The 22116-nt window shown below is 43.9% G+C and overlaps 1 protein-coding gene across 1 annotated transcript in view; it reads right to left on the bottom strand.

Moving 5' to 3' along the window:
• Positions 1-445: 445 nt before the first annotated feature.
• The window catches only part of UVRAG (UV radiation resistance associated), a 301274-nt gene continuing 279603 nt past the window's right edge, over positions 446-22116 (bottom strand). Inside the window, exon 15 of the mRNA XM_080817446.1 lies at positions 446-2340. Coding sequence (XP_080673572.1) covers positions 1638-2340 — 703 coding nt within the window. The 3' untranslated portion in view covers positions 446-1637. The remainder of the gene's footprint in view (positions 2341-22116) is intronic.

Genomic DNA, 22116 nt, shown 5'->3' with positions numbered 1-22116 from the left:
ATGGCTTCTGCGTTAGGTTTGGAGGCATTCCACCTCTTTCTATGGAATAAGATGGATTTCTCCCGATCAAATTAAAGCTCTTAATTGCTTGCAGGTCGGGTCTGCCTGTCAAACATGGATTCTGTGAGTTCTCTTTATGTGGAAATTAACAACACGAACTATTCTGCTTGACGATGTAGTTGTCAATGAGAACTTGAGCCCAAGGGTGCTTGGACAATACATGAAAAGGATTGTGAGAGCTAGGAGATCAGCTGTCGCGCGGGACAGACGCAGCTACGGGACGGGACAGGTGTGAGGGTTTTTGTGTGGCCACGAAAACCGGGTCGACTCAAGTCGACTTTACCGCAGACACAGCTACCCTTTTGGTTCAGGCTCGCCCTGTCCTGATGTAACATGGAGATGCAGGTTCTAGATGAATTTCGAAACTGGAAAAAACAAATCGGGTCAAGTGAAGCAAATTCAGTTTTTATTCTATACAATACATGAATATATGCATAAATTTTCCTTAAAGAGCTTGCAACCCTGAGGCAATGTCCTTGGGTATAGAAAGTATAGAGCAATAGCAAATGAGAGCTGAGCTCCAGGAACGAAATCGGACTTCCAGAACATAATTTACTATGAACGCACCTGCATATATACCAGCAGTTTCTACGCCTCAACTATGCCTCTTCATCCAGCTCTCCCGACTGCCTTGTGGTCCGCACGTCGGACAGCCTGACTCTCTCTAGATTTTACATCATATCCAGCGCCTTCCTTTCTGACTGAAATTTAATCAATCAGCATGGAATTGACACATAGGGATTTCTGTCTGGTGAGTTGCTAGAGAGCTTGCCTGGTTTTTGACTGCAGCATCTGCCCACAGAAAAACTCTGGCTCCCAAAGGGGACTGGATGCCATCTCACTGTTGTAACCTTGGGGGGGGGTCCTTGAGCACCCCCTGGGATATACCAGAGGTGAGGTTTCTCCTTTGATTCGAGGGTTACACCAAGCTATGGCTGAGCTGAGGAGGCGGGAGGTCTTGGCTACTGCATTCAAGAACCAGTGAGTCTGAGGTCCTCAGTTTTCTGGGTGCACAACCCAGCCACTGTGAAGATGGGGCAGCGGATGGGGTGACTGGGGGCAGGAGCAGGGAGATCTGGGTGTAAGGAGACCATTGTGCTTCTTATTCACCAAACTCATGGATGGTCGAAGATCTTTCAGTAAATGGTGAAAACCTTTTTTGGATTATTTGGTTTTCCTAAGCTTTATAAACTTACGGTGAGGGCAAATGCTTATGAGAAACTAAAAGTGAGTTTATATTATTTATATATTATCATCTCCCCTCTGAGGATAACACAGAAGTGTAAATTAAAAAGCAGACAAATACCTATAAGGTGACTTGAGCTAGAGTGTGACTTTTGCCCTAAAATAATCGTCGGGCCTGGAAAGCAAATCTTGCAAGCAAAATCTAACTTTGTCTGGCCCACTGATACACAATGATCCTGAGTCCCTCCTTGACTGACAAAGTCTGTTTTGCTGAGGAATATCCTCCATTAATATTCATTTTATGTCATAATTATTCCAGGGGGTAACCAGTGCAGCTTTCTCCTCCTTTCAGGCAGCGCCTCTGTCCCGGTCCTACCGGCTGTCTGCTCACTTCACTTATCGGAACTCCTGCGTGGCCGGCGGAAGCTGGACACGTTCTCATTCAGTGCATAGATCCTTCGGGAGAACTCTTCAAATTCTCCCAGAACTTGTTCGTCACACTCCACTGCCACGGCACTATCCACCGGGATGCAGTTAAAGGCTTCCAGCTGATCGCCGGAGGTGAAACCCGTGGCTTCCATCCCGATGATCTCTTCCGCCTGCTCCACAGTACAGCAGAGCTCAGGCTCGGACCCCAGGTGGTACTCCCCCGGGAGGCGGACACTGGAGGAGCCAGCCTGCTCGCCGGGCAGCAGAGTGCCGTTGACCGCGGATGCGTGCCCTGAGAGGGCTTCTTCTTGTTCTTGGCCGGTGCTCAAGCCCACGTGACCGCCGTTGAATCTGTCACCCAAATCAACTCCTTTTTTCTTGTTTTCTTTGGAGAAGTCCAAGGAGGTATCCAAGGAGGAGGACAGGGATGTTGTCTTTCTCTCAGATTCTCCTGCGGAAGGGATGGCGGGAACAGGCTGGGTGAGCGCTGAGTTGTAACTGGGAGGAGGGGTTTGGTACTGGAGTCTCTCATTCTCTGAGCTGGCCCGTTTTCGGTGTCCTTTGTCTGGGGACGGGATCCCCCCAGAGAAGCCTATGTCTGCACCTCCAAATATGGAGCTTTGTCTCTTTGGAACAGGGATGGCACTGGAGGTGTGGTGTCTGTCGCTAGAAGACAAACAAAAATGAGAAGTTACTTTCAACTTTCGAACTCAGCCTAAGCCTTCTGGATCCAGAGACAGAACACAATATATTTAGGTTCGAGAGAACAAAAATTGATAATAATCAACCTTAGTATTAATTGTAGTGAACGAATGCAAGAAAAAACATGAAGCATTCTGAATTCAAGTTTGAGAGCTTCCTTCTAGAGGGATACAAGACACACTAAAATATATCCAGAGGACAGTCCTCAGGGTGGGATGGGGGATAGAAACCATGTCGTGTGGGGAAGGGCTGAAGTAACTGGAGGGTTGGGATCTGAAAGAAAAGTATTTGAGGGACGTAATCAACCTCATGGGCCTGAAGCGCTATCAATATTTTTATTCTTGTTTGAAATGTTCAACTTAGGGCACCCGGGGGGCTCAGTCACTTGGGTGGCCGGCCAACTCTTGGTTTCAGCTCAAGTCATGGTTTTGGGGTCCTGGGATTGAGCCCCGCATCAGGCTCTGCACTCAGTGGGGGAGTCTGCTTCAGGATTCTCTCTCTCCCTCTGCCCCACCCCCTGCTCGTGCTCTCTCTCTCTGTTATAAATAAATGTTAAAAAATATTCAACTCTCATTTTATCTTCATAAAGCAGGCATCCTTATTTGGCAGAGAGGTTAAATGACTCTGATAACCTCAGGGAGGCGGGGTGGTAGGCTAAACTAAAACCCATGACTCACGACTCAATGATCAACAGCTTTTCTGACACCGACTTGCATTACAGAACCAGCAGAGCAGGGACTTGCATCTGTATCTGTATCTAATAGAGATTATTATCGATCTAATATCTATATTCAGCTATTTTTTTAATGAGACATTAACTTGGAAAATGGCTTCTCCTTCCCAAGGCTGGTCACACACACACGGTTTACAATGCTTGGTCTTCAGTGCCCTCTCCTGAACTTGAGCTCCTTCTCAGGAAGACACTTTGGGGCCAGCAATAACAATCACGGCTTCGCTATACAAAGCATTTTAGTTTCTAAAGTGATTTCATGTATCTCATTTCGCTTGGTTCTCAAAAACCCTGTCAAGAAAGCAGGGTATCCACTATTACCCTGAAGTCTGAAACAATAATCATGAGTTAATGGAAATCGAGAATCCAGACCCTGGAAATGATGGTCACGGCAGATGCTGTGCTGGTGAGGCCAGCCTGGAGTACGGATCACTGTTCTAGATAGCACACTTGGATGGAGCCTGTCCGCTCAATACACTGATGTGAACAGACGGGGGTCAGAGTCAGAAGGAGGTGCAAACACAAGATCCATTTGACTTGGATTCTTCAGGGGAGGACACATCCAGAGAAGTGGCTTGCAAAATGGCAGCTATCAGTCAGGCAAAGAGGCTAGACATGAAACTACACCCGCCCAACAACCAGCTATTATATGCGCCAGGCTTTGGGGAGGGCAAACGGATGCAAGACAGAGCAGGCCCTGCCTCTGAGGAGCTTCCAATCTTGCAGGAGAAAGTCAGCCATAATTACTGAAACAATACATTGTCAAGTTATAGTTGTGCTAAGTGCCCTGAAAAAGAAGGAAGGAGCTAGGGTTCCTTCCTCAGCCAAGCCCTCGGGCCAGCTGCTTGCTCCCTCTTCTCTCAGATTTTTTCTGATGCTCGATTACGCCTGTGGTCTCAGACACCTAAGAAAGGGTTTTTCTTCTTGCAAAAAGGCAACCACCGGGCTGCTAATCCACAGGCTCATCAGACTCCATAGCTTGGCTGTAAGTGCTGGTGCCAGGAGAGATTTCATAATTAGGGGTGGTCACTGGTGCACATATAAAACAAGGCAAGTAGACCAGCAAATTACTGTTTTCAGTTCTCAAGAGAAACAAAACAAAACAGAGAAGAATCTACTGGCCTTAATTTAGGCTTTCAGTTAATATGTTGTCAAAACTCACAGTAATTGGGTAAGCCACACGTTTTTGCCTACCTTGTTGATTTTACTCTACCACTTGCTGACAGTATCCCTCTCTAAATGATTCTGCAGGGGCCCTAGGTAATCAGACTAAAACACAGCCTCAGCACTACCCACAGACCTTCTATTCCGGGCACACAGGCCAAGCTTTCAGTTGCCACCCCAGCCCAGAACGGGGGACACATCAAGTGCAGGAGCCTGGAACGCCGCAGGTGGTATCCTCGGCACACAGCCAGAGTCAGGTGCAGGAGCGCTCAACGACAGGGCACCCCCACCGCCACCCGCCCGCCACCCCCGCCCCCGCAAGCACCCTGTTCCGCTTCTCTGTTGGGCTGCAGGGGGGCTGACAAAAGAGGAAAGGGGCTTTTGCAGCCCTCTTAGATTGGGAGACTCTGTGAAAGCTCTCCACAACTTTGCACAACAGGAAAGTAATCAAGCGTGACATCCCTCCCCTTGACTCTAATGGGAAGGGAGCTATGATTTTCTTGCCCATCAATAAAGCTGAACCCTCACATCTACCTGATGGAAAAGGTAGGCAGGTGGATGGGTTATGCGGTTTGCTCAAGGCTGCCTCCAGAGCCCAGGCCGTTGCATCCCAAATGGGAAAATCATATTCAAATTCAACTAACATTTGCTAACTGCCAGTGAGATGCCCAACCTCCAGCTAAACGCCATTACACAGGCTTTCTCATTTAACCCACCCAGCCCGTCTCAAAGCGCTGGGGTGCTTCTCCGATTTTAACGGATGGATTCTAAAGGCTTTGCAAGGTAGAGACTTAAGTCATTTTCTGACATCCTGACATCCTTTCATCAAAAATCCTTTAGATTTTTATGAAAACCCAGGTAATGACAGTATCAGATACTATCTGGAAAGCCCGAGTAACAGTAAAATGTCCCCTCTGAAGAATGGTAAAGAAATGACCTATTATAGATAGCCAAGAAGGTCTCCATGTCTAGAATTTGCCCTTCAGTCACCACATGTTGTCTTTCCCCCATTTGTAGCCACGTGTAACAAGACCTTTCAAAAGTTTTTTATTAAAGTCTTTCTTATAATTGTAAAGACGGTAAGTTGAAGAAAAGGGGATCTTCTTGACAACGCTAGGCTATTGATATGAACACGCATTACGGAACTGATATGGGGAAGAGATGATGGGACACTTAGTGGCGTTGGGTCTGGGTCTCAGGCTCTCCCGCCCACACCCACGCCTCCCTGGGTCCTCTCACACCACGGGGCTGGCGGTGTCCCTGCGCTGGTGCTCCTGTCTGCAGGCCCTTGTCTTTGGTTAATGTCTGCTTCTGACTTGCTGTGCCTGCCTGCAGTGGATGGCCTGAGAACTGTGTGCCAAGTAAGAGTACGTAGGCTTGAGTGAGGGGCCAGCTACATCCAGGGCATAACATGCTTGACTTTATGAGTTTTGTAACATTAGTTTTGGCTGCTCAGAGTTAATTTTTTTTATTACTTCCAGGATCTTAGCAGTGGTCCAGATTTTTCAGATAGCTGAGTTCTAAACAGCTAAAGTGCTGAATGATCACATTAAAATATATGCAAACACACATGCATTTTTAATTATTATAATAATTTATACTCCCTGGAAAACTAAAAAAATATAAACTACACGAAAAATATAAATCACTCACAAGCCCATTACCTATCAAATAACCACAATTAATTCCAAGTATTTTGTTTTTAGACTTTGATTTTACATATGTGTGTTTAATTAAGAAAGAAAAAACCTGAAGTTATGCTTGTGGTACACACACACACACACACACTCACAATTCTGTATCCTGCCATTGGATTTTATTAAAACCTTTCGGTAAACAATTCTAAATGGCTGCTCCACTGAATGGAATATTATTCCCTTATTTTTGTATTTCTAAAATTTTGCTATTAAAAAACAAACTGCTACAAGCATCTCTAAAAACACAATGCACAGACTTTTAATAAAATAATTTGGATTTTAACATTTAATAGAAAGTTTCTAGAACGAACCTTTGTTACACATTTTAGTACAAGCTAAATTCTTATAATAAGAAAAGGGGCATTTTTACCTCTACCATTGCCTCAAATACAGAAAGGTAGCAATTAAAGAGGCAAATGATAGATCAAAAAAGAATGCCTGGAAGGTTTCAAGATTTTTTCAGTCTGATTACAGTCTGGCTTCATGACTGTTTCAACTAGATGGAAGAAGAGGTCAAAATGCATCGATTTACTAATTACACGACCAATTTTTAAAGGCTGTTGACAATTCACTTAGCAAATGAAATTGGTACATCATTTAAGTTGTGGCGATGAGTCACTAATCGGGAATTTTTACTCTTAGAAACAACCAGAGTAAACCTGGATGTTTTGGGGAGGGGTGTATGCTGCGGGAAACATGGTCGCTTTGCTCCATCCTCCACTCTAGCCAGGGGTCCCTAAGTGCCCTGCGGCACTAGATCAGGGGGCCCAAGATATGAGGTGTGGTAACTAGACTGAGTCCCCTCGCTCACCACACACATTCTCATTAGCCATTTGTCTTGAGTGGATGTCTTTTCCAGCCTGGCTTAGGTTCAAACTGGAAACCTGGAAACATGACATCTGGGGTTTAATGTTGCAATTAAAAGGCATTTATTAAAAAACAACAACCCAAAGATATTGTAATTGCCAATTTACTAGGCCATAGTTTATTTAGGGAAACACGGCATAGGTTGTTGAGTAACTGAACCACATCGGGACTGTTAGATTACTTTATGATCAACCTTTTGCTACAAGTACAAAAGGATACCCCAGAGTCACAAACAATAGCCTGATGAGGGAGAAGCCAAGTAGTTTGGAGTTCAGAGATCAAGGAGGGCAGTCTGCTTTAAATTTGGCTTCTCTGGATCAAGTCTTCTCTGATCTCTCTAAATTAAGGTGATTAATTTCTTTCTCATTCTGTGCGTCCTGATTTATTGCAGTCAGTTACCTGTTGTTATGTCTTCAGCTGTAGCTGGAGATAGGGGTGGTGATGACAAAGGAGGCTCAAAACCTGGATCCTGCTCCAAGCTCTGCAGCCATGACTGTCGATCTAGAGTTTTTTGTTTTTGTTTTAAGATTTTACTTATTTATTTGACAGAGAGAGTGAGAGAACACAAGCAGGGGGAGTGGGAAAGGGAGAAGCAGGCTGCCCATGGAGAAGGGAGCCCAATTCGGGGCTCGATCCCAGGACCCTGGGATCACAACCTGAGCTGAAGGTAGACGCTTAACGACTGAGCCACCCAGGCGCCCCTTGATCTAGAGTTCTAACTTACGGTTAGACTCACCACTTGCTTGTTATAGGACTATAGGACCATAGGCAGCCCCTCCTCTTCTCTGTGCTTTAGTTTTCTCCATCACAAAACAGATCACTGGCTACAGCAAGGATTAAATAAAATAGCGCACTTGCAACCCTTAGCAGAACGCCTGGCATATAAGCTACTGGCAGCAGAAGCTGTTAACTGTGGCTGCTGTCATCATTATCAGCTTCCATGGGCTTCGGATTCCAAAAGAACTGCCCTCATTTTACAGAAGGGGTGACTGAGGCTCAAAGGCATATAATGTCTGGGTCCTTGGAACACAGGTAACCAGAAGTAAAGACCAAAATTCGGGTCTCCTTCCTCCTGCCATTTCCTCCTATACAGAATGCTGTTTAGAATGGGGACAAACAGAATTCCTCCCCCTTGCCCCGTCTCCACTTGTGCACAGAAAGGAGCCAGCTGCAAGTGGGAGAATGAGAACTTAGGCAAGGGTAAAAGAGTTTTGGAGGAAAGGTACTAAATCAATCAAAAGCGAAACATCCCCCCAGTTTTTTTTCTTTTTTCTTGAAGACACGGGGTGGGGAAGGCTTTGAATAAAGTAGAAATGCTCATTTGCCTCTATTTACATGATCTACCAAACGCTCAGGGACTATAAAAACTTCCCAGCATCCTTGGAGGTACATTCCAGTTGTCCCCAAGCCCCTGATGTATCATTTTTCTATATGAATCTAGCTTCAGGGAAAAGGAATTTTTCTAAGGGGGGAATTTCTGTTGTTCCGTCCTAAAGGAGGAGGATCCTGCTCAGCCTTCTAGGACCATTATACAAATACTTTGCCATGAAGCCAACCTGGGGGACAGCAGAACCCAGTTCATCCCCAACCCCTCGCTGCTCTTCCTGCCTCTGCCACTTTCCCCTCTTCTTCTTTCTGCTGGTTTTATTGCCTAAAGCAATAGCCTCCTTTAAACAGAAGGACTGGGAGAGAGAAAATAAGGTATGAAAGCACCGGTCCAAAATGCGGTTCCGTTTCCACGTCCCCCTACATAACGTTCCAGAGCTTGGCAGGGAGCCCTGCGGCACGGAGCCCCGGAGATGCCCAAAGCACCAAGTGCTCGGAACCAAGGTCTTCTCTTCTGTGAAACGTGGAGAGCCACCTGACGGTGGTTACAGCAGGAGTAAAATTCTTAGTACGAGTAGGTACGCCATAGATTGTTACTAATGACACAATGGCAGCCGCTAACAGTAAGGGAATGTGATGAAGTATGCACTCTGTTGATGGCTTTCTACGTGGTCTCGCTTCAGCCTCACATCTCTGTGAAGTATTACGAACGTCGTCCTCCTTTAACAGATGAAGAAACGGAGGCTCAGAGGTTAGGTCACTTGCCTGAGGTCAGAAGCACTCACTGTGACTGAACAGACACAATCTGACTAAATAAATGTTAGGTTCATTCTCTCTCCCAGTTCCCAGGACTTGACACCAAAACATGGACACTTAATCATGCTTCTACTCGAGGGAGGAGGTGACTCAGGAATAATGTTTAGGCTAAGCGGCCTGGTGTCTTCTCTTGCTTTTCTGTTCTTGCCTCTATTCTTAAGTTTGGTGACTTTTTTGGCTTCCTAGGAACTGTTATTCTGCTGTAAGAATGCTGATGGAGTCCAAGCATCGAATATGAAAACAGGAATACATTTTGCCACCAAATGATATAAATGTGGAGACTCAGGGGAAAGGGAAATAAAGGAAAAATGTAAAGACTGGCCACATCGAGAGAGTTCCTGAAGGCAGGGTGAATTTTTAGCCATTTGGAACGGTTTTGTTCCCCATTCTCTTTCAGATTCACTTTTGCTGGTTCTCTCAGTCTACGGCCAGGTCCCACTCTGTAAGGTACTGGGAGGGAGCACAGTCCACAGTCTCAAATATGTGTCTTTCCCTCCTACAGAACGTCCCCTCTGAGGAACATTACTAGATCACAGCTGGTCAAAATGCTAAATCTTGATTGTCTGGATTCCCGCCAAAGTCGACAGCTACAACTCGGTGGGATAAGAATACTTAAAAAGAAAACAGAAAAAAACACCCCGCTTTTAAACAACATTCGATCTTCTTTCTCCCCCTGCAGCAAGATATGACCTCACGGCTGTGAGGCCTCTCCGTGGAGGTGTTTAAGTTGGTTTACGGCCATTAGAAATGTTTGAAGCTCTAGGTACTCCTCTGCGCCAATAGCATGTCAACTGTGCTAAAAAAGCAATAATAGTTTCTCACCTTCTTAAAGATTACTGCTTAAATAATGCAGAGCAACGACAGCGCTGCGCCCAGTGCCAAAAGCAGGTTGCCAAGGCGAAGCTGAGGTAGAATTACGTCTTTTGGCAGCTACGGAATTATGACATAAAGTTAGTTTTTTTAAAAAAACAACCTCCATAAATTAGACTACTATCCTTTTTCAGAATCCAGCAAAAGCTGGGATTTATCTTTCTCCTTGCTCTCTCAGATCAAGCAGAAGCACAGAGACTCCTTTTGGGAAAGCCAAATTTAACAGCTAGATCTTATCTCTCAGGAGGTGGCTGGGGGTTAATGGTTTGAAGCCTGCAGTGTCCTGACCACAGGCAAGCAATCTAAAGGCCTCTTACCATTACCAGATAAGCAAAAGTGCTTAATCTTTGCCCAGGATGTTAACAAAAACAAGAAACAAAATAAAAATAGAAACAATCTTGGGCCAAAAGCATAGGCTGAAACCTGTGCCAATGGTCACCTTTCCCCTGGGCTTGGCTTGGAAGGTTTTCTGCCAAAGTCTGACTAAATAAAAACAGAAAGTTTAAAAAGGTATAACTGAACAAGGGAACCTTTAAATTTTATTTCAACTAAGGACTGATGGAAAGACGGATTTGTAAAAGAGAAAGTTCCAGAGGCAAAGGGTAAAACAAGCAAGCTGAAGAAATCTATTTCCCCAGGCTACGTGATCTGACTGAGGGCCTGACCATCAGGCCTCCATGGCCCTGGACAAGAAGGCCTAGCTTAGGAAAAAGAGGCCTCAGCACAGGGCAGTGGACAGGCGAAGGGGATGCCCACAGGCAGGAGCTCATCTGAGGCCAGCTCCACCTCAGTCTCAAGGCTGAGTTCCCTGGGATCAGGGAATAGAGAGTGATCCTTAGGGAGACAGAGAGGGGTCCCAGGATGAGTCAAGTCAACCACTTTACCCATCAGCTTTCATTGTAAGAAATCACCATACAAATGGATGTATTAAAACCACAGTCCAGCAACAAACATTATGAAGACCATAAAATGGTCTGCAGGAACAGAAAGAGATACTGGAGATAACACCAGGGGCCCCCTGGAGTGTCTGAATGGAGTAATAGAATATTTAGGCTGAGAATTGGCGGGTGGGGTGGGGGGAATGTAGCCTCTACCTTTGGCAGGGACACTGGAGGAGGCAATCTCACAGAACCCAGCCTCAGGGAGATCTTCAGAGACAGACTAAAACCTTGGTCAGAGATTGCTTTCCGAATTTCAAAAGTAGACTTGCAGAGAGAGCTAAAGGAAGTTTTAGGCTTCATAAGCCAATGACAGACTCTGTGCAATGAAGTCTTCGAAAGATACTGCGAAAACTCAACTACCTCCACATTTCTAATAAGCTCTGACATAAGCTGAACCGTGGGGCTCTGGGTGTTTGTTATTTTGAAAGAAAAATGAATAGCGCCGCCACCATTTCCCGAGATGCTGGAGGTCTCTAGAAGAAGTGCCTGAATTACATTAGCTGCCATCTAATCATCACTTAGTGACAGACTGTGGGGCTCCGGGGGTAGTATCTGGGGAACCTTGTCTTTGGTAGTCCTCCATACTACCAAGAGGTGCAGCATGAAACTGTATGAATACTGATAAATGATTTACTCCCTGATGCAAATATTTATTGAATGTCTATTATGCGCTAAACACTAGGGACACAATAATGATCGAAAATAAGGCCCCCGTTCCTGCTTTTGCAGAGCTTACCCCACAGTGGGAGAGGACAGATACCTGTCACAAAATTATGACAAAAATGTAAAATGATAACCTCCAACACATGCTGTGCAGGTGAGGATATGGGCTAAGAGAGCATGTAATAGAACTGACCCAGAGAAGGTCAAGAACTGAAGCGTTCGCAGAATTTTTCACCGGGTGAAGAATGGGTTGGTGGTTAAGAGCATCTTCCAAACTAAAGGAAGAGCACACGACAAGCCCCTGCATCAAGACAGAGAACAATGTTTGAGGACCCAAAGGGTCATCAAGTGGAGAGCAGCATTGTAGAAGATAAAGCTGGAGAGGAAAATGTCTAGATCATGTAGATGTCCACAGACCAAATTGATAATTTTTCTCTTTAAGCCATTAAAGCATTTTAAGCTACTGGTGTGTGTGTTGGGGGCGGGGAGGGCGAAGGTGGTGGAAAGAGAGATCTATTAATTGACTGACTGCTCAGTTTTTTGGAAAGTGCCCTTTGGTTGAAGCTGGTGAAGAGATGGGAGGGGGCCCAGAGTGGATGCTGGGGACTGCAGGCTGTACAGCAGTATAGGTGAGAGATGATGGGGACTTGGACCAGAATGGAAATATACCAATATAGATAGTAGACCTGTCAGGAGAAATCAGCAGGGGTTTCTAAGGTTATGGGGATGAGAGGGAAAGTGAAGAAGCAAGGATTATGCACGGCCTTCTGGCCACTGTGAAAGAATGGATGGAGATTCCATTTGCTGTAAACAGAGCACCGGAAGACCATGAGGCTTATGGTGGTTGGGATGGCCAGCAGGAAGAAAAAAAACACAGGCACGCAGCACGTGTTGGGAAAACATCCAGGAGGCAGTCTGAAGGGAAGGGAGGTGTGATATCTGAAAAGAGACCTGGGCTGAAGATTTTGTGCTTGTATTTCCTTTCAATGTGGGTAATAATTAAAATGATGGTTGTGGATAAGATAACCTTAGGGTGAAGAATAAACTGGAGAAAAGAGGGCCTAGGACTGAGCCTTGAGGAGCTCCTGTTCTTTATGCTGAGGTAGAGGAAGAGGAGATTGTAAATGAGAGTGAGCGGTCAGAGAGGAAAGAAGAAAACCAGGAGAGCGTTATAATGATAGCATTCCTTCCCTGAAATCACAGGGTGCTAAACAGTCCCTTGTATAAAACATTTTAGTCTTAACGTAGTTATAAACGAGGCCTGAGTAACAAAGTGGGGGCCTAAAACTGTTCAGCCTGGGTCCAAGTCCAGCTCCTCTGCTAGATGGCTGGGTCACCTTTAAGTTACTTTGACCTTTCTGTGCCCCAGTTTCCTCATCGAGAAGATGAGGCAGGATAGTGGGTCCTAATTCTCAGGGTTGTTGTGAGGATTACATGAGTTAACTAATACACTCAGAATGCTCTGGAAGAGTACCTGGTTTGCCCTAATAGTCATTTGACATTAGTTATAATGGCATTACTTATTACATACTGCTCTTTACTAACAGAATTATGGAAGAAGCATCATATAAAATGATCTTAAATGTTAAACTCCAAACTTAAAACACAGGGAATTGTATCTGAATTGATTTTAAATTCAAAGGTCATGCTGAAGTAGTCAGTAGTCATTTTTAATGCTGCAAACCCTTGTCGGCTTTTGATGGACACAGACCATAGCTCTACAGGCTTCTTGAAACTTAATACAGTGCTTTAGATCCAGAAGGATGCCTATCTGCTGAGAGTTGGCACGTGCTACAGAGTCCCTCCTAAAAAACACTGACTTCTTAGTACAGGACACACTAGTGGCTTTTCTACTAATCCTTTCCCTCCATTCATTTAAATATGCCCATCTTCCAAAGCCCAATTCGAGTCCAACCTCCTTCATGAAGCCTTTAACCATGTCAACTTAAAGTAATCTCTTTGAACAGCCACAGCACTTGTAATTAGCCCATCCAACTGATGTTTAATACGCTCACTTGTGTTTCAACACATATTTCAGTAGACGTTACTGACATCCACGGTCGCTGCCTGGCAGTCTCCCAGGCTCTGGAAATGACAAAGTGTATAAAATAAGTTTCTATCAGAAAGGAGTTCCCATTGTAGTCGAGAAGATGGAGAGTTAACCAGTAACCAGAACACCATGGTGCTTTGCATACAATGCACACTTGGTATACTGCAGCAGGAGGGAGCCAGTGATCATTTGGAGGACTCATCACAGGAGGCCGTATTCAACTGGCGCCTTGAAGGATAGGGGGGAGTTAACCAGGCTCTGTGTGTGTGTGTGTGTGTGTGTGTGTGTGTGTGTGTGTGTGTGTGTGTAGGGGGTAAGAGAAAGAAATGAAGGGAAGGATCGTTAAAGCAGAATAAAATACAATATGTGTGCAGTCTAGCTATGGAGCCAAGTCTTGTAAACACTGTAAGGGGGGACAGGACTTGTCTTCTATTTCTTGAAATCTACTCCTTCACTTTCCAATCTAACATAGTAAAGAGTGAGTATTAAATGAATTTATTTGTTTATGAATAAATGGATTTAATTAGTTGTACTCAAAAGGAATAATTTATGGTTTTTTCTTTTTTTGGCAACGTGTTGAGAAACATTCTGTTAATGTAAAAAAGAAGGTAAAAAGAAGAACACGACAGGGTTATTTATAACATGAAAAACAAAACTATTTAAAGATACAGTTATAGTAAATCTAAATGAGAATACTATGCAGCCATTAAAATGATGCTAAAAAGTTTTAAACGGCCGTCATAAAAGGCTTAAGATATGATGTACAGGGGCGCCTGGGTGGCTCAGTGGGTTAAGCCTCTGCCTTCGGCTCAGGTCATGGTCTCAGGGTCCTGGAATCAAGCCCCGCATCAGGCTCTCTGCTCAGTGGGGAGCCTGTTTCTCTCTCTCCACCTGTTTCTCTCTCTGCCTGCCTCTCTGCCTACTTGTGATCTCTCTCTCTGTCAAATAAATAAATAAAATATTAAAAAAAAAATGTGATGTAAAGAGTAGTATATACAATTGTATGGACGGACTATGCTGTCCGACACTGTAGCCACTAGCCAATGGTCCCCGAGTACCTGCAATGTGGCTAGCTGGATTTAAATATATAAGGATTTAAATATAAAGACATGCTGTCTTTAAATATATACCAGATTCAGAAGGCTTAGTATGAAAAAAGGGATGCAAAATATTTTATTAATAATTTTAAAAATACTGATTACATGTTGATGAGTTATAACTGGATTTTATTAGAATTAAATAAAATAGTAAGATTAATGTACCTATTCCTTTTTACATTTTTATAACATGTCTGCCAGAAAATTTAAATTTACATGCGTGGCTCAGACTATATTTCTACTGGACAGTGCTGGTATAGACTACAGGATCTCAACTATAAAAGAAACACACAGAAAACTGATCAACAATGGTTTTTGTTCCTAGATTGTGGGGTTATTATTCCTCCTTCATCTGTATATTTTTACACCTCCCAAATCTGATTCATTGAGCACATATTATTTTATAATCAGAAGGAATTAACAGAAGTACACAAGACACACATAAAAAACAAAGAGAAAAAGATCCCAGTTTGGTTCAAAGACTTGGTTGCTGGGGGTTGAGAAAAGAAGCCCAGGGATACCCAAATGACTTTCTGTCACTGATGGAGGGTTAGCACACAAAGGATGTTGGCCAGCTGTTCTCCATCCTGACTGGAGACAGAAAAAAGCGGAAATGGGTGTTAACCGCAGGAGGGGGCCTGTAAGTTAAATATAGGGAAGAATTTCCTGAAGGGAGGGTGTTTAAACTCTGGAATGAGTTATGGAAGAAGCCTGGTCCCCCAAGGTCTTTTAAAATACTACAGATACCCATATGCCTTGTGTGTTCCTGTCTAGAGGCAACGAGATGACTTGTCAAGGTTCCTTCTAAAATAGCTATCTTGGAGTAAATAACTCCAATAAAACTTTCTTTTTCATTTATTTTTGACCAGGCTTCCCTTTTCATATTAAGGATGCCAGCTTGCAAGAGGTACTCTGAAAGTCAAGCCCATCTGATGCCGCTACCTTAAGTGGTACACTTGAGACTTCAAAGACAATGTCATTTGATCTAAATTTAAAAACTAACATCAGTTAAACAGCATGTTTTTTAAGTCCCTCAGGGTCACCTGCCAGAAACTAGTGCTGAATTCCGTGTAATCATGATAGAGGGAAGGAAAGAGGACACATTTGCTTTTAAAGAGGATTTTAAAAAATGTTAATGCTGGATGCTGCTTCATTTTCAAAGGTGAATAGTTTGGCTTAAAAGCTAAACTATTGGGGTGCCTGGGTGGCTCAGTGGGTTAAGCCTCTGCCTTCGGCTCAGGTCATGATCTCAGGGTCCTGGGATCGAGTCCCACATTGGGCTCTCTGCTAGGCAGGGAGCCTGCTTCCTCCTCTCTCTCTCTCTCTGCCTGCCTCTCTGCCTACTTGTGTTAAAAAAATAAATAAAATAAAGCTAAACTATTATACTACTACCCTCAGATTATAAAAAAAGTAGACTGGCCCACTTGCTCTTGATTTTCATTATCCTCAGTTTTTAAAAAAAGGACTTTCTTAAAATGTGCCAAAGTTCCTCCTTCCTTCCTTTTTCTTTCTTCCTGCCTCCCTCTTCCTCCCTCTCTCCTTCCTTCCTCTCTTATCTCCTTCCTTCCTTCCAAAGCTGTTCAGCTGGGTCCTCTCTATTTATGAAAAGGAATGGAAGACTAGATAAAAAATAGGTCACCAGAAACGCCATCTAGAGATTTATACCACTTAAGTGAGATGACCTGACACAAAGCCACTAGCTGTTCCTTCCTAAGTCCCACCATTAAGTGCTAGAAGGAATCCGGAGAACTATTCCAGCAAGCTGCGGAATAGTCAACGATGCTTCTCTTCAGCGTCCCATCTTCAATAAGGTCACTGAAACTCACGTGGTCTCTACAAAAACTGCACACCTGGTCCTAAAACGTCAAACAACTCAGGCCAAGGTTGACTTCCAGCGGTTACCAGACTGTCCACTGAAGCTGGGTCTCAGGCTCCAGGCCCAACGTGACAGTAAGAATGCACAATGCACAGGGAAATTCTTGCAAGTCATGTCCTTCAAAATATTAATTTGTCTTATCTACTCATTTAGATTCCAAACTAAACAACTGTCATCTAAACAGAGCAGGAGTTACCTTACACTTTTGAATCTTTTTTGTCTCTTAAATAGTGCTATATGCAGAGGAGACAGTTAATGAATTGTTAAAAGCATAAATCCTACTTAACAATACTTGCATAGTCCTTTTTAGTTTATCACTCACTTAGACATGACCTCATTTGCTCCATACAACTATGCTTGGGAAATAAAGCTGGTGCTACTAACTTAATGAAAATTAAGTGACAGAGCTGAAGTTGGAGCCTACGTTTTTTGATTCCCAAATCGAGTGCTCCTTCTGCTGTATTACACTGCCTTGCATGAAGTTGCTGGTTTAAGCTCTGTAGTTGAGAAAAATTAAACTTGGAATGAAAAATTCTACATATAAAGCAGGACAGATGGTTTTGAAATCCCACTTTTATCATGTCTTATTCTGAAAAACAAACAAACAAACAAACAAACAGAAACAAACATAAAACTGGGGGAAGGCAAACACTGGGAGCAAACATATGTTTTGGGCCAACCCATGTGCTTCCTTCGGTTTTCTTATTTCTTGAGGAATGGAGATGAAACATATAATCATTTCTGTTTCTTTTGGTCTTAAAGTTCCCCAATTCTTTTTTTTTTTTTTTAAAGATTTTATTTATTTATTAGACAGAGATTACAAGTAGACAGAGAGGCAGGCAGAGAGAGAGAAGGAAACAGGCTCCCTGCTGAGCAGAGAGCCCGATGCGGGACTCAATCCCAGGACCCTGAGATCACGACCTGAGCCGAAGGCAGCGGCCTAACCCACTGAGCCACCCAGGCGCCCCATAAAGTTCCCCAATTCTTCACAAAGTTTTCTGACTCTGAGTTTCCTCCCTCTCTGAGTATATGGGGTAGGATAAGCTTCAAAGAGTGTTTTCACCAGGACTGCTGCCTTGATACCACAGCAGTATATTTTCTTAGTACTTTGGACTTGACTCTGGTAGATTTCCCTGTGGAAGGTAACAGGTGTTAGAAATCATGTGGCACAGAGACAGGAGGGCTGGGGAAGGGCAGAGAAGGAGAAGGATGACCACTGATTAAGAAGGGGCAGCATGGTGTGATAAAAAGACAAGAGCCAGATATCTGGGTTTCTGGCCAGCATGTGACCTTGGCAATTCACTTCACTTTTTTTTTTTTTTTTTAAAGATTTATTTATCTATTTGAGAGAGAGAGAGAGAGAACAGGGGGAGGGATAGAGGGAGAGGGAGAGAGAATCCTCAAGCAGCCCCCTGCCCCGTGAGCACAGAGCCCACCACCCACCACTGCAGGGCTCCATCTCACAACTCTGAGATCATGACCTAAACATGACCTGAACCAAAATCAAGAATCAGCTTAACTGACTGAGCCACCCGGGTGCCTCTCACTTCACTTCACTTCACCTTTCTAAGTCTTGGTTCTCTGATCTGTGAAATGGTGATTATCTGCTTTGCCCTTGCAAGATTGTTGCAAACTTAAAAAAAAAAATGGAACATTTTGCAAGTAAGAGACTTATTATTTATAACTTCCAACTCCATATGAAAGGTACCTAAGAAGGTAGGTACCAAAAAAAGTAGGTAGGCAAACAGATCTGTAGGATACTTACCTCTGTGGCTCTCAAAGGGTCTTATAAAGGACTTGGGGAAAGCAAGAGGGAGATGACTATTTTGTATCATTAATTTATAAGACAGCCTGAGCCACTATTAAAAAATGTGACCAAGAACCATATTCCATACCTATTTGTAGATATTAAGGGAAAAACAAAATACCTATAACAAAGACTGGATTAACATTTGAAGACAGAGATAGTAACTATGATTCACTTATCCACTACATATTTATAATGACAGCTACCCCTTCGTGACTGCTGTGTGCCAGGCAGTATGTTAGACATCTCTATATTTAACCCACATAGCGACTCTATCAGGTAGGCACTAATGACTCCATTTTATAGATAAATTGAAGCTGACAGCTTAAACTTGTTTGAAGTTTCAGAGACCATAAGTGGTGGAGTTGGTTTTCAAAACCACAGTCTTTTCAGGCTCAGTATGACCGGGCAACTGTTTCCCTAACCTAGTCGGTCTTCACATGCCCAAATCCCTCCTGTGCTCTAGGTCCACTGAATGCTGCCTCCTTTAGTGAAGGCTCAGCCCAGGTCTCACTCAGAGCCCCCACATCAGGAAGTCAATGACTCCCTCTGAATGTTCCAAAGAACTCATCTACCTAGAATACTTCATACTTTCTATTTGCCATTATGTACTGCTTGTTTCTATCTCATTGCCTCAAACAGACTATACCCTCCTTGAATGTAAGTTCAAGGAGTATATTCCATGAACAGAACAAGACGGATGGCTAATTCATTCACTCACATAACTCCAGGCTTCCCTGATGCCAGGCTGGGACCACAGGATGAAAAAGACACAGTCCTCAGTGGCTCAAGAGCCTAGTGGTTAAGACTTCCTGGGAGAAGTGACCCTCTGCTACCGAGGGACTACGTATTTAACTTGGTATCTGCCATTGTGCCTGCTGAGTGAGTGAATGAATGAGGTCGGACATACTCAGAGTGAGAGAGCAACACTTGGACAGGGCAGAGGCAAGGGCAGGCTCTTCTGTGTAGTGGGAACTTGTCTGAGTAAAGAACTGAAATCGGAAATGAGTGTGGTCTGTCTGGGGGTCAGTGGAGAAGGGGTGAGAGAGCAGTGGAGAAACACAGTCAAGGCCCTGTCCCAGGACCTGAATGCTGGGGCCCCATCACGCAGCCTGTTCACAACCACCCCAGTGACTCTATTTTAAACTTATTGTCTTACTGGCAGGCATCAAGCTGCAGCTCAGTATACATTCTTCCCTGACCGTGATTCAGCACGAGTGTCAGCTGCGCATGTGCACGTCAATTTGCATCTGAAACTGTAGTTAGTAGCAAAAGAAAAAATGGGATGTTTAAATGGCAGGCTGGTGGCTTTTAACCAAATGACTCAAGAGTACAATCTCTGACTTGAAAATCTGCTTTTCAAAACCGTGTTGCTTGGCAGTTACAATGGGATCAAGTGATCCTTGATGAGAAAACGGGACTTCTTTTGGAAAGAGCTAGCATAAAGCACCAAGCACTGTGCCCCATGTAAGTCTGTTCATGAGGAAAACGGGTTAGTTTTAGGATGAATCAGACAGATGCTTTTGATATTAGATCAGAATCCTGTAATGTGAAAGAAAAAAAAATCCTGTCATTAAGGAAATTTTAATCACACTGTCTGTCCTTAAAAAACAAAACAAACAAGCTGTCATGTAACTTTGAAGCTTACCATAAGGAGGAATTCAGTGACTGCACTGATCCTCAGCCAGTTTGAAATCCTCGACACCAAAAGAACATACAGCAAGTCTGCTTCCACGGGGACCAATCTGTGAACGGTAACAACCACACGGAACATGGAAGTGTTTTCTTTTACAAAAGATGTAAGAGGCTCCCTCAGGAGCGTGAGTTTTTTTACCCTCTGCCCTAAGGAGCACTGGCTTGGGAGGTAACTCCTCAGTCCACGGTTGCGTTAAGAAATTCTCAGATTTCCTTGGAGGCTAAAAGTGCTTGTTTCAGCTTTGTTTACATTTGTAACTTCCAGCCTGGCTTCCTGCAGTGGTTTCTACTTGGAATCATCACGTAGCACTCATTCTGTGGTGATCTGCATCTACCTGTAGCCCATTTTTCACTAGAGCACCATAAAATGGTCCCTGCTGCTCACTCGGTGCTAATGCGCTTGGCACAGTTGGCACGGAGGGGCACTGCGTAAATGTGTGTGCTTAGGGCTTAATGGGTTTACTACATCAGTGCCAGGAGACCTAGATTCTAGTTTTACTGCCATAGGTTCGTGGATCATCCATGCTCGGAAAGCCATTTATTTTCTCTGTACCTTAGAAGGGAGAGTTGCTGGAAATCGCAGTGTTTTAGGAGAGGAAGGGCAGGCAGGTTGCGATGTGGAAGTATTTCTTTGTAAGCATTTTGGGTAAACTGTCAGCTCAGGAGAAAGGGATCGAATCTCTAAAAGTTTCAGTTATTTATTTCAACTTTGTTTTTTTAAGTATTTAGATTTTCTAATTTTGTATTTGAAGTCATGTATTCTTTTTCTGGAAAAGCGGTCCCAAATTGTATAAGCTCAAAGGACCACAAAACCCAGATTCTCTTGGTTCCTAATGTGAATGCACAGGCTAGCCAAGGTGGTCTGTCTTTTGCCAATAAAGCTACTGGGCCTTTTCTACAACTGCTCTCTCCATATGAGGGAACAGGTGAGGACGGTGGTGGGAGAGAAGGAAGGGGAAGAGCACATCCTAGACTCCTAGACAGAGGAGCAGTGGGTCAGGAGAGAACTTGTTCCCGTAAGTAAAAGGAGGCCAGGACAGCGACCACCCATGAGAGGACAGGAGAAGGCAGGGGCAGGCAGACCATGCCAAAGAGCATGAATTTCATTCTGGCCACTGAAACCAGGGAGTGATTAAGATATAGTTAAAATTTAAAAGACCCCTCTGGCTACTGTGGGGAATGAACATGGGGTGGGGGGGAAGTGGCAAGAGTGAAATTAGGAGACAAACCAGACTAGTGCCATCTGGGGCAAGAGAAGGTGATGCCCTGGACTGGAGCGGTCACAGCGGACATGGGCGGCAGTGGTTGGATTTGATATACACACTTTGCAGACTGGATCTGGTGGGAGGGGAGAAGAGAAGGGAATCAAGGATCATGCCCCAGTGTGAGCGTTTGCTGACAGGAAGAAGACAGTTTCAGATATGTCCAGGCTGAGGGGCCTGTGATACTCCATGGGAAAGCATCAAATAGATCTCTGACTCGGCAGAGTTGGCAAGAGAGATCTACGCTGAAAGTGTAACTTTGGGGGTCATCAGCACAGAAACGGTTTTCAAAGCTGAGGGAATGGATAAGATCACATGAGAAGGGAGTAGAGAGAGAAAAAGAGAGGAGGACCTAAGAGGGGGCCATGGAGAATTCCATATTTAATGATGTAAGTACAGGAGGAGGAACACCAAAAACAGAGAAGAACTGCAGAAGCGAGGAAAACCAGCGGAGGGTGGTGTTAAGGAAGACAAGAGAGGAGATGCTTCAACGAGGGCCAAATGCCAGATGTGGAACAGAGTAGGATAAGGACAGAAAAGTGACATTTAGGTTTTGTAATATAGAGTTTCATCGGCATCCACTTAGATAAAAGGAATTTCAGTCTACTGACAGAACTAGAAATCACACTGAACTAGTTAATGAGGAACTGGGAAAACAGAACATAAATAGACCTTTAGTAATTAAATCAGTAGTTAAAAATCTGTACTTCTTCCCTCAACAAATTAAAAAAACACTAGGTTTTTGCCAAGTACTATCAGATCTTCACTATAGAGATAATTTTTATCTTACACAAACTATAAACTGTTCCAGAGAATACAAAAGAAAGGAAAGATCTCCATTTATCTTTTAAGGCTTTTAAAACCTTGTTACCAAAATCA

This window comes from Martes martes (genome assembly GCF_963455335.1).
Source record: "Martes martes genome assembly, chromosome: 10".
NCBI lineage: Eukaryota > Metazoa > Chordata > Mammalia > Carnivora > Mustelidae > Martes > Martes martes.
The sequence above is the reverse complement of the archived record's forward strand: the minus strand, read 5'-3'. Positions and strand labels throughout refer to the sequence as shown.